Source organism: Ursus maritimus, unplaced genomic scaffold (assembly GCF_017311325.1).
Source record: "Ursus maritimus isolate PB19 unplaced genomic scaffold, ASM1731132v1 scaffold_31, whole genome shotgun sequence".
Classification (NCBI taxonomy): Eukaryota; Metazoa; Chordata; class Mammalia; order Carnivora; family Ursidae; genus Ursus; species Ursus maritimus.
The window spans coordinates 20789841-20802858 of NW_024425675.1; the positions used below are offsets into that span (position 1 = coordinate 20789841).

General features: G+C 43.2%; 1 protein-coding gene across 1 annotated transcript in view; it reads right to left on the reverse strand.

The window, feature by feature from the left end:
• Positions 1 to 1975: 1975 nt before the first annotated feature.
• Positions 1976 to 13018, reverse strand: part of PRPF18 (pre-mRNA processing factor 18) — a 45070-nt gene continuing 34027 nt past the window's right edge. The window contains exon 10 of the mRNA XM_040645389.1: positions 1976 to 3244. Coding sequence (XP_040501323.1) covers positions 3164 to 3244 — 81 coding nt within the window. The 3' untranslated portion in view covers positions 1976 to 3163. The remainder of the gene's footprint in view (positions 3245 to 13018) is intronic.

Here is a 13018-nt window from a genome sequence, read left to right on the forward strand (position 1 = left end):
CGGCCAACAGAGCAGCAGGTCTGTGATGAAAAGCAGCTGCCGGAACGGCGTTCCCACAGGGACCCTCGGGGGGCTGGCTGCACACACCCAGCCAGCTGGACACTCGCACGTAAGTACACCGTGAGAAAGTGCTTGCGGTCCAGGACTCCCCGCGTGACCCCATCCCGTACATTTCTGCGGGATCAAGTCGGCCCACGAGGGGTGTCCCAGGAGCATCCTGGGGGAGGCACCTCTCGGAGACGCTCACAGGCGATCGCCACACTGCAACTTCGTGCTCCCCTTTCACTGCAACGGCCCCCTGACATTCCACCACCTTCTCTGGTAAGCCTTAATTAAAAGGGGTGACTGTGTGGCTGAAAAGGAATCAGTGATAGGAATCCCCAAATTCAAATCTACCAAATACTCTGAAATACTTTTCTGTTGACTTTTCTCAACTGTTTGCTTTCAGAATAAATTACTTTCTTTCGAATGAAAAGACAGTTGTGTTTCTCAAGTATTTACTGAGGTCAAAACCCAGGGCAATCGAAAGTGTGAGAGCAGGTCAGGAAATCGCCAGATGGAAGAACTTAACACCCAGAAGCCCTCCTGCTAGCAATCCTACTGCCCACCCCTCCCAATTCTCGCTGAGCTCGGAGCAGATCCCTCAGTTCTGTGACTCGTGACAGCTGCCCTCCCAGCCCAGGACTCTCGGGAGCTCCCCTTCTCCTTAGGAGATCTGGACCATCCTTCTCTCTTCCTCAATTGTCTTTGGCCTCAACTTTACTTTCCTAATTTTCCCCATAGACTGAGAGCACTGCCCTGGCTTCTCGATGGCCACAGGCTGTGTTGTGACGCTAAAACCTACTGCTTGGTCTTCGCAGCTGGCAAGAAAACTCCCTGGAAATACAGTATTGCTTCTGAGAGAAAACCAGCATTTTATTAAATTTGAATCCAGAAAGAGAACTCCTTTGGACAGGAGTCTGGGCCCACGGTAATGAAGAAAGGGAAGAATGGTTATTTCAGGGCTGTGACTGATTTTTAAAGGATGCCTTTCTTATTTTAAAAACAGCTAAAACCAGAAGTATGTCATATCTGCTGAACTACAAGTTTCATGATGTGGAGAATCCAGGAGGTCACTGTTCTGTAATAGCTACATGATTATTTGCACTTAACAGAAGACCTTTAGTTTCAGGGAAATGGAAAGCTTTTCTATGAACCTGCTTCCCTCTACCCAAGCCCAAAATGGTTAACATTCACAGGACTGTAGAAGGTCACCATTTTTTTTTTCCAAACCTTCTACCCATACGGATCAATTTTAGAAGGTACTGGTGTAACATGATAGTTTCTTCTTTATGCGGAGTATTAACTAACAGCAAATGGGAAGACAACATGAAATCAACGGACCACCATGCTGTGGTCTGACTACGAATAAAGAAAAGTAATTTGGAGAGTATTCCTTCAACAATATTTATCAACAAATCCGACACAACAAGACTACATAACTCAGGTCTAGACTAGCGTCCTATCTTACGAAAGTCTCTCTCTTATCTGCCCTAGAGTAAGCTCTCCTAAGTCCTAACTACTTTAATCACAAGAGAGGGTGTCCAAAGTGGGGAGTGGGGTAGGGAGTAAGCCTGACTCAATCAGGACGGCGGGCTCCAGGCACCCTGTGCAAACACCCAGCAGAAATGATCCAACAGGCACGGCCATACACAAGTGACCTCTCGAGCCTTCCCAAAGGGACCAGAACAGGTGGCCGTGAAGCTACGAGAAGCTATGTCCACCTACGACCCAGGACTCGCTTCCACCACGTCCTCTCGCCCTTTCAACTCCGAACAGGCTGAAAGCGGGAGCAGTCACAGAGCCCAGACACAGTCTGCTAGGTAACCGCTCCCACCGCAGTGGCTGCTGCCGCCACCACCCCCGACGTGAGCACACCCCGCCCCTCAGGCACAGGGCTCAGGAACGAGGACACAAGACCCAGCATTCACTGAGCTCTCGTTCGCCAGGCGGTGTGCTGAGCCTTTTATTTGACTTGAACACCACAGCGGCCCCTGAGGTACACACCCCGATGCCTCACGACCATCTGCAGCTGGGGCAAATGAGGCGGAGAAAGGCTAAGTGACGCCCAGGGTCACACACTCGTGGGGGGAGCTGGGACCTCCAGCTCAGCAGTGCTGACTCGGGAGCACCCCCTTACTGCTACCCGACACCGTCGCTCCACCTGGGCAGGTCGGCTCCGTTCACCCACCTTCCTCTATTAACTGAGTCCTCTCAACTTGCAGCGCACAGCGACTCGTCACCATTATCTTCGCAGGACACTGTGTGAGATTCAGAAGTCCTCATCTGTGCCAACTCAGACCTGACCTACTGGTCCAGGCAGTGACCAGAGTCCCGGCACCTTGCTCCTCATAGGCGGTCCTAGCCTGGGAAGAACCAGCGGTGTCGCAAGGTCCCCAGCCTTGGCTGGCCTGACAATCCATTGCCCCACCTTGAAACTTGAAGCACTGGGGTTCCTTAATTTAAACTTCTGTTGGTATAATATACCATCTTTTTCGAACTGTGATTTCCCATGAATTCTTTGTCCTGAGAGATGACAAATACTAAAATTTACACTCCTTAGAAGGTAAAAGCAAGCCTTGAAATGCAAGAAAAACAACACTTGAGTTAACAGTAATAACATTTACATTCCAATTCTACTGCAAGATGGCAAAAGTTCGGCAACATTTAAGGGCTATAAAGTTTCATTAAATGGTTCCATATTTTTGTTGAAATATATAAAAATATTTTTTCTAAATGTTACATAAAAGACAATGTGAAAATTATCATATTTTACAGAAAGAATTAAGTCCATCCTCAAATGTTCCTTTTCAATCATCTAACTGCCAGCTTGCAGGTCTAGAGGGAAGAGGTGATTTTAGACCCTTCTGTGACAGTTGTCTACACAGTTAAATTCGAGGAAGTCTTTAGAACTTAACTTTTTGACTAAAGTAAATGACACAAAAATCAGTCTGCAGCCAGAGGTGCTAGAGCCAACACCGTTTCTTAAAACCGAGAGAGCAGCATTAGGCAGAACTCAAACACAGGACACCGCACCGCTGTTCATCCCTCGTTCCTGTTGGTAATTCCAGAAGTCCGTACCACGTGCACTCGAGTTTCTCATGACTTACACACCACACAGATCTCACAGTGCATTGTACTCCACACATTTGGATGGATCTGTAGGAAAGTGCTTCTGGCAAATGGTCATTAACCTCTTCAATCCCTAAGAAAATAAGAATAAAGACTGGTTATGATTTAGCTGAACTATTCTGAGTTGCCCTTCTCTTTACTCACTGGTTTGCCCATGTCCCCATGAAAATGTGGCAGCCCCCAGCAACACCACTCAGATGTACATGGAGAGAAATGTTTGTTCACATGCACCCAAGATACATACAACATAGAGTGAAACTGTCCACAATTAACAACAAAAGTACTGGCAACAACCCAAATGTCCATGAGAGGAGAATATACGAATAAGCTTTACTATGCTCACAAATGGACCATTTTACAGCAGTAAACATGAACTAACTAGAACTCCAGCAGGTTCCAACAGAGAGTGAAGCCCAAAGTGCCAGCTTGAGCACCCGTGACAGGTACCCAGAGAGCAGCTCTCCCATGTATCTAAAAAGTACCATCCTTGCGAGAACTGAGAAAAGAGCCATTCCAATCACCTTCTGTGTTCATGGGGCAATTCTGTTGATGAGGGATGCTGGTTGAGAACAACTGATATAAATGCATCTTAGAAACAACGTTGAATGTAAAAAGCAAGTGGCAAAGGCTACATAAGTATAATGTCATTTTCATAAAACTGAAAAACAATTTTAACAGAATGTACGGCTTATAAATACACACATGGCATGGTAGAATTACTTCTGAAAAAGCAAAGCAATGACAAATTCAGAATAACAGTTACTTGTGGGGTAGAGAAGGAAAACAGTCAAGGATCTTCAGAACGTTCTAGTTCTCAAGCTGGGAATAAGGCCTTTATAGATATATTTTTTGTTTACTTTGTAACTGACATATTACATGTATTCTTTTGTATTGCCACATATTACATGATCAAAACATTCTAATATAATCATAAGAACATAATACAACATCACGAACCAAACCCAGCTAATCCTTCAGAATTCAGTCGAAGGACTCCTGTACTGCCTCTGTTCTGTACCTTTGGCATCTGTCACCCGGCTCTGGTTCTTTCAGGCAACTACGACAAACACGAATTTGGATCTCACAAATCTCAAGTGCTTTTATCTCTTCTGCAGTTTGGCCAGTTCTTAACGAGCCTGTAACTTTGTAGTGACTTTTTAAATTGAGGACAAGAAGTGTCTCTCTCAGAATTCATTCGGTCTCTTTCAGCTCATCCTTCACAGATCCTTCTGTGATCCTATAACATCCTTAGTTGGCATTTGGTTTTTAGTTATCCCTCTTCGCTGTCTCATCCACCACTGAGCAAACATACCTCTAAGTCATTATCCAAATTCCTCAACAGGAGAGGGACAAGAGTAGAAACCTGCAACATGCCACTACAGATCTCTCCAGAACAATTCTGGGAGGAGCTCTGCCAGCAGCAATGAATCCTATTAACTCTTCTGTCGACCAGGCTACAAACTTCTTCATTTACAAGGAGACCCTCTGCCCAATGTTTTACTGCAGTCTATATTTAAACCACCGCCACCAACCATAGTGGCACTTGATTTTAATGACCCACGAGGCATTATCTGGCAGCAATGAGTTTAAGGTTTCTCACCTTGGATTTGCAAAAACTGAAGCCACCCAGTTCGTAGCACAGTAACGAGAACAATGAAATCCTATCACAAGCCAAAGGCTGACTATGGTCAGAACTATCAGATACTGAATATGAAAATGTCTATAGCACACTGCCTGCTACTTAACTGGGATTCTCTCAGGATTATCTTTCCTCAAAATGATACAATGAAATAGCATCTGCTCTTAAAACACGAAAGAACTTCACGACCTAGCAGGAAAGCAGTGTGTGGCCATCATTCTACAAGGCAGTAACAGAAGGGCGTATCTAGAAGTCAGAAGGAAGGGCAGAACACAGCCTGGAAAGACACGCTGATGGAACGGGGACCTAAACCATCGTCAATCACTTAGAACTCTTACTCTGTAATTACCTAAGTATGCAAACAGCCCTAATGCGCAGGGAAATCATCAAAAGCAAAACAAAACAAACAAAAAGTCCCTGCAAAATCTCTTTGGTGCCACAGTTAACACAAATATACATCCCTGCAAATACAAACTGAACTATAATCTAACAGATTCCAATCCAAGGATCATGATTTCCAAACACCTTACTGAAAGGCCTTCCCAGATTCAGAGGATCCACGTTATGCTACTGAAGCAGCAGGAGTGTGGAGGAAGGTTACGTTTCCGCTGATTTCCCAGCAGACATCTGCAGGCAGTGCAAAGACAGACCACGTCATTTGCCTGGCTCTGCATTCACGTTTTTCGTGGTCGGCCGTGATCAGGTATGCTTCAGGATGAAGACCCTTCCCTCTCACAGTTCAGCTTCTCCCACTGGGAATTCTAACCATGTGTATGCAGACATGTGCCCTGTAGCCATGGAAATACACGCGACAGCACTAGTGTGGCACCTTACATTTTCTGAAAGAAGAGGTAAGAAGGGAGAGGGCCGAGAAAGACCGAGCCGGCGAAATGCAAGCATTCGTCATTAGCCGCAGCACGGCCAGAAAGACTATGAGCGAACACAAGGCCAACCGGCGCTCAGACTGCTGGAGGTGGTCTTCCCTGTAAGAAACGGAATCTTGGCTGTTGGCTCCTTACTGGAGATATCTGTGATGCTTACTTAACCTCACTAAGCAGATTCTAGGATTTAAAAATAAATACCAGTATCCTGTCTGAAATCTTAGCCGCCAAAAGGTTGTGAAATTCAACAGTCTGAGTCATAAATAGTTACCACGAAACATTACGATCCATTTTTGCAGTAAGGACTGATAGTACACAGCACAAGTTTTTCAAGGGGTGTAAGGTCAGGACAGCATATGGTTATTTTCCAAATGGAAACAAATCTTTTCAATTAGATCCCCCGGGACTTCCCTTTCAAACTGCTTGGGGATGCTTAAACCAGTAAGACAATGAACCGCTTAGCTTAGCTTATTGCAAACCGCTTCTGATTTCTTCTAAAACTGATGGCACTTTTAAACGTAATTTTTATTTCCATGAAAGCAATGCATTTATTTAAGAAATCTTTATTCAGGGGCTACGGTGTGCCAAGTACTGTTCTAGGCTGAGAATACAGGGAACAAAGCAGACAAAAATCCCCATACTCACTGACGTTATATTCTACTGAGGGAACACAGCCAAGAAACAAAAGGAGTATGTAAAACACCTAATGTTAGATGATTAATGCTATGGAGAAAAATACAGCAGAGAACGGGTGTGTGTGGACATGGGGAGCGACCAGAAGAGCATTCTGGCTCTTACTTTAAGTGAACTAGGAAACCACTGCAGAGCTCTGAGCACGAGAGCATCACAATCTGATTCACATTTTAACTGCATCGCTCTGAGTGCTGTGCGGATACTGAAGAGGGGCAAGGATATGGGGCGCATGGCTGCCCCAGTCAGCACAGCATGCAACTCCTGATCTCAGGGTTCTAAGTTCAAGCCCCATATTGGGTGTAGAGATTACTCGAAAATAAAATCTAAAAAAAAAAAGCAAGGATAGAAGCTCAGAGTCCAGACAGGAGATGCTGCAGTAATCCCGTAAGAGAGGCTGGAGGCTGGGCCCAGCCGCAGCAGTGAGGGTGCCGAGAAGGGACCAGACCGCAGACACACACTGCATACAGAATCATCAAGCTTTGCCGACACATAGGTTATGGGCGGAGAAGAAAAATAATGCCATGTTTTGTGTATAATTATTTTTTTGAAGTCGCATATTACTTAAATAATAGCAGTCTTCTGCCTCAGCCTTTCCAATCCCTAATTCTAGCACCCCAGAAGCAACCACTTTAACTCTCCTGTTTCTTCTGGTATTTGCTGCCACTCTTTCTAAATACTGACAGTGCCTGCTTTTTCTTCTGTCTCAAAGGGAGTCTGTGCTGACTTCCTAGTGTGATAGCTGAGATCTCATCCTCCTACACCACACCCACTGGCCCTTCACAGGCACACACACCTAAACGCGGTTCTCTTCCCCTTGCTCCCCAATCACAATTCCTAGTGAATGCAATATTCGCGATTTACTGCATACTGTCTACACAAATATTATTCAAAGCAGAGTCACGTAGGGTATTATGATGATCTCTCCCTTCCTATTTTTCCCTATCTTTGTGTTTGTTTATGGAGATACCACCAATTCATTCTCCACCAGTAGGCTGCGCTCCATGTGACCGAACAGAGCCAGTAGCACATCCGTCCCATTCTTCTCCTGGAGCCCTGTGTTCCAGCCTAGAACCAATGAATTCTGGATCTCTTTCTACTGCTAAGACCCTAGAGCATCCCTTCACCTCCAACCCAGCTGTTCCTTTTCATCCGCTCCTATGCTGGATCCTGTCTCCTGGTCTTTTGTCTCCCTCCGTCACTGCGGCGGAGCACATCTCGAGCAGAGGCAATCTAACGCAGTGGATTCAGGATCACCCAGGTTCAAATTTCAATTCCACCACTGCCTAGCTGCGTAACCGTGGGAACTAACTTCTCCATGGCTCAGTTTCTCCACTTGTAAAACAGAGAAGTTATCCATCAACCTCATACTGTCGCTCTAAGTGCTAAAGTGAAGCACACAGTAAGCACTACATAAATGTTGGCTATGATGGTGCCAGAGGAGGAGATGTGAAAGGTCACATTCTGAAGACACTTTGAGACTTAGCTGAAAATATCTTTAGCCTATATTCACACTTAACTGATAGTTCAGAGAAGAATGTAATTGAGTTGAAAATTATTTTTCTTGCTATGACACAGGTACTCTTCCACTGTCTCCCAGCTTCCAGAACTGTTAATGAGAAGTACAAAGGCATTTGAATTCCTGAGTCCCTGTAAATGACCTGTTTCTTTTCTCCCAAAGCATTTAAAGTCTTTATTTTTTTTTTTTTAAGGTTATTTATTTACTTGAGACAGACAGAAGGAGAGGCAGAGAGCATGAGAGAGGCAGAGGGAGAAGGAGAAACTTCATTGAGCCGGGAGCCCAATGTGGGGCTTGACCCCAGGACCCAGAGATCATGACCTGAGCCGGAGGCAGACACTCAACCATCTGAGCCACCCAGGTGCCCCTGACATCTTTTTTTTTTATCTTTGGCCTCCCAATATTTCATTACATTAGGTCTTGATGTGGGAGCCTTCCTGTTCATTTGCTATGTATTCAGTGAGGTCTTTTCATTCTAGATACTCCTAACTCTTCAGCTCTGGAAAGTTTCTCTGCATTAATCTTTATTTCCTACCTCCCAATTTCTCTGTTCGCTTTTTACTGGAATCTGAATAGTGCAGATCTTCTAGACTGACTCCCTCATTCTCTTATCCTAATTCTTTTAACTTTTGAATTTCTGCTATAATATTTAATTGCTAAGAGCCAATTTTAATTCTCTGACTAGTCTTTGTGGTATACTGTTATTTCATGGTTACAGACTTAGCTAAGGATATTAAAGCAAGCTTTTAATTAAGGTGGGTTTTTTTTTTTCTGTTCCTTCTTTCTCTGTTTTTTTTTTTTTTTTTTTTTTTTTGGTTTATTTTGGTCTCTTTCACACTGTAAACTTTCTCTAAAGTTCTGATGATCCTAGGTGAACATTCGTATTTACCAGTAAGGCACTGAAGAGCTAAGGGAAACTCCCTGAATGGGCAGGGCTTGTCAACAGAGCTTCCTTTGGGGACAATATGGCAGCAAGCTAGTTTTTTTTTTCCACTGGAGGAATACTGAATGTTAGTAACTGCCGATCTTTTTTCTTGAGTCAGTTCACAGAAAAGAATCCTCTAAATTTCCTGAGTGGGAAGGTAAAAGCCCAGCTTCCAGCATCACAGGAACCAGGGGAGAATAGGAACTACAGGGCTCATTTGTCAATACACAGGCTCTCAGTTAAGTACCCTGTTTTCACTAGGGCATGCCACCCTTCCTGAACAGTATAAATCCCTCAAGGAGTCAACTAGCTTTCTGCTAGAGAGGGCAGGAGGGCCCACTTGGCTAGGAGGAACCTCTGGCCAACTTATCCTAATTCTCAACCACGCCTTCGTTTTCAGCCCCATCCCATAGTCTGGCCTCTAAGAAGTACCAACAGCCCCACATCTTGATCCTTCCAGATTCTATACAGTTTACATTAATGGCTCCTTAAGGACTCCTTCCCACACAAATTTAGCCAAACTGATTGTTCTTTCATCAGTATGTTCTAGAAAAATAGCTGCATTTAAATAAAAGTCTAACTGATGAACTGTACACTTAAAAGTGATGAACATGGTAAATTCTGTGTATTTCACCACAATTTTCCAAAAATCTAATTGAAAGCATTACAGAATATTCTAGATAAAGTATAAAAATATCAAATACAGATACAGTTTGGTGTATTACAGCATGTGATACAGGGTACAAATTATGCATCATGAAAGTTGTTTACACCCAGATAAATCAATGAACCATTACATCAACCCGTATCCACTGAAAAGTTGCCAATTTTTTTATTATTGCAGAAAACAGTAACTTTTTAAAACCAAACTACAATCACAATTCTTTAGCTAGACTTGCCTTTTCTTTTATAAACTCTCATTAGTTACTAGGACTTGAGGAAGATTTTGTTGTTGTTAAGTAATCTTTGTACTGAAGTATAAAGAAGACATTTCACCACATCAATTATTTCTGTTCCTGTCACTAGTCTACACTATAAGAACAAAGTCTTGAAAAAGAAAGCACAGTTGTGTCTAGTGATACAGCCCAAGAATGTGACATTTTCCACCTACCTATTTAAAATTCTGTCAATGAGCTGCCAAAGTTCTAATAAAGGAATGAATTAACATGAGACACTTAAGAATTAATCCTGACTTTGGGCTGAAGGAATATTCACCTGACCTGAAACAGAATATTCAAAAAACGTGTACTTACTAATGAAAAGTTAATTTGTACAATTTCAACTATCACCCATAGTTGGGCATAAAAGGCCAATCCTTCAAAAACTGTCTATAGGAATTCTTTTCACACAGGATCATTAAAATTGCATTCATCTAAGTAACTCATTCTAGCCTTTTAAATAACTTATCTGGATCTCGCTACTTGGAATGATGAAAAGTCCCCTTCAAGTATCAAAAGTACAAAAATTTTCAGTATCTGTAGAACTTAATGGACACTTCAACAAAACTGGTAACTTGGGACTCAGTCTGCCTTTCTGACAGAACGGAGCAGGGCAGCGCTCCTTTTCCGTTTGTCTGGATGTGTCTTTAAGAGAACAGATTTCTAGCTCGCAGACTCATCATTTCACAGAAAGTAACAAAGCACAATCACAAGTGAGAATTCCATTTTGAAAACAGCACTTGCCTGCTTAGCTAAGTTAGGTAAAAATTTAGACTCAATGACCCATTTGGGGGAAGAGTTCCTTTATTTGATTACCAGGCTTTCCCAGTGCAGGGTGATCTTTTTTTCCCAAGCATGTGGTTGAGAAACAGAAGATTTAGCACCCAAGTTAAAGGTCTGTTTGCTATCGGTTCAGCCGTCAGCTAAAAATGAAACACACACTGCTTAGATCAGCATTCCCCAAATGTGCTTCTACTGGACACTGGTATTCTGATCACATTAAAAAGCAATGTATGTGATCAATAAATGCTAGCAGTATTTTTCTCTAAAAATTTAATATGGCAGAAAGTATCAAATGGGTAAACAGTATGTTCCCATACAATAACCTGCCTTTAGCGGATCAGAGCCAAGAATGCCAGGAGCTAGCATGAAGCCACGTGACCCACAATGGTGACACAGACTTTGATGCTTAGGGAATGTCCACCTGCTAACCATGAAACTGTATATTCAACATCTGGATCAAGCTGTGACCACTCAGTGCAGTGACTGAAGTGTGTGTTTCACCATTCTGGGCAATATGTGAATATATTATAAATTTTCAAATGTTCCATGAACAAATAAATTTGGCGAATGCCAGTATATATGCCAAAACCCGAAATATGGATTGAAATAACAGAAAATGCTGGGATCGTGGGAATTTACTAGGGAATTTACTAACTTAATACTACTGCAAACAACTTGTCAGAGCAGACTGTTACAGGACACTTGCCTTTTGAAACAGTGCAACTCTAAGAAAAATTATTCAGAATGAATCTTACTCCTCAATCATCTAATCCCCAAAGAAATCTGTTGTAACACAGTACACAGATCAATTAATCTAGATATATCAGGGATGTTATCAGTAGGAAACAAAGAGCACAAACTCAAAAATTTGATGGTAATTCCAAGAACTTTACAAAGGCATGGGATGGGCAGGACTTGGGATCGATAGGAGATAGCAGAGTACCCCAGAGCTAGCAACACTGGGAAGCAGTAGCCAGCCTGTGCTCTGAAGGGGGCGGGGGGGAAGGGGGAGTAGTTAACCAAAGCCCAGAGAAGGTAACTGTATGCAGATGGCCATCTGGGAGAAGCTACGGCCTTGGGTAGGAAATGCCATCGATCCTCAGTGACCCCACAGGGAGGAAGGCAGGGAAATAAACACCTCAAACCTGCGCTTCTCCCACCTACAAATGCCTTACCGTCCCTCTCACTGCCTACCCCAACTGGAAACCAAAAAGCAATGTTGTTCATAAAAGCCAGGTTTCTGGGGCACAGGACAAGGGGAGGAAGAGTGGAGAGTGGACCGCCGAGCTAACAGCTACCTGACATGCATTTCAGCTTTTCCTCCTCCTCGTCTTTACAGACAAGTAAAGAATGGCCAAGACGTGAACCTTTTTAAGAGATGTCTTTAAATGACTCAATTATGAAGTCTCTCAATAACCAAGAGCTTCCTATAATCTGTATAAAAGAAGCTTTATCCGAATCTAGGCCAAAAGTGCCATCCGTATTTGGCAAACAAAGTTCTTGAAGTTACTAACACCAATTTAAATCGAACCCCAGATTTGAGACTAATAAACGACACAACCTTTCTTTGATGTGCATGGTGAAAAAACCCTCCCTGTGGTGTGTTTAATTTTTGTGAGCAAGAGAACAAACAACTTTCACAGTTTAAATTCTACAGAGGTTTGCATAAAACCCAAAGATGAAATCATGGTACAATAAAATTGTTTTCAACCATATATCCTAACACAGGTACTTCTCACCAGGATTTCTAAGTAAAAAAATAATTATCCCATACATCCAAGATTCCATTAAATGATGTCCAGAACAGGCGAAATTAACCTATAGCAACACAAGTCAGAAGAGTGGTTACTTTTGATGGCAAGAGGACTAGGACTGGGAGAAGGCATGAACAAACTTCTGGGGTGCTGTTAGAAACGTTCTGTATCGAGATGTTGTTTTCTGTCTTGGTAAACCAATTATCACGCATACTGAGAATCACTGAGCCGTACAATGAAGGGGAGTCCGCCTCACACGCTCACTGCCTTTTAGAGGTTTATTGCACCTCGATATAGTAAGAAATAGTTACCTTCCTGAAGGACTTCCATTATTACCTACTCAGCCAATATCTTAAGGTAGAAAGTGCATTGGTCAGGCAGTCACCAGAGGTCAACAAACTAGGGTCCGCAGGCCACCCTGCTTCTTTCCTAAGTGGAGTTTTCCTGGAACGCAGCCAACAGCTCCTTTCCCATCACAGGTGCGGGGTCCAAGACGTGCAACAGACCCCTGGGAAATGCAAAGCCTCACGTATTTTCTACCTGATCCTTTAAGACAAAGTTTGTCAACCCCTGACTTAATCTTCAAACAGTGTATTTAAAGTGTTCCTTTTTTTAAGGATAGTCCAAATCCACCTCACCTAAACACCAAAGTCACAGGAGGACTCAAAAGACAGCTTAGCAAATTACCCTGTTCACCGCCATCAAGAACTTCTTCATA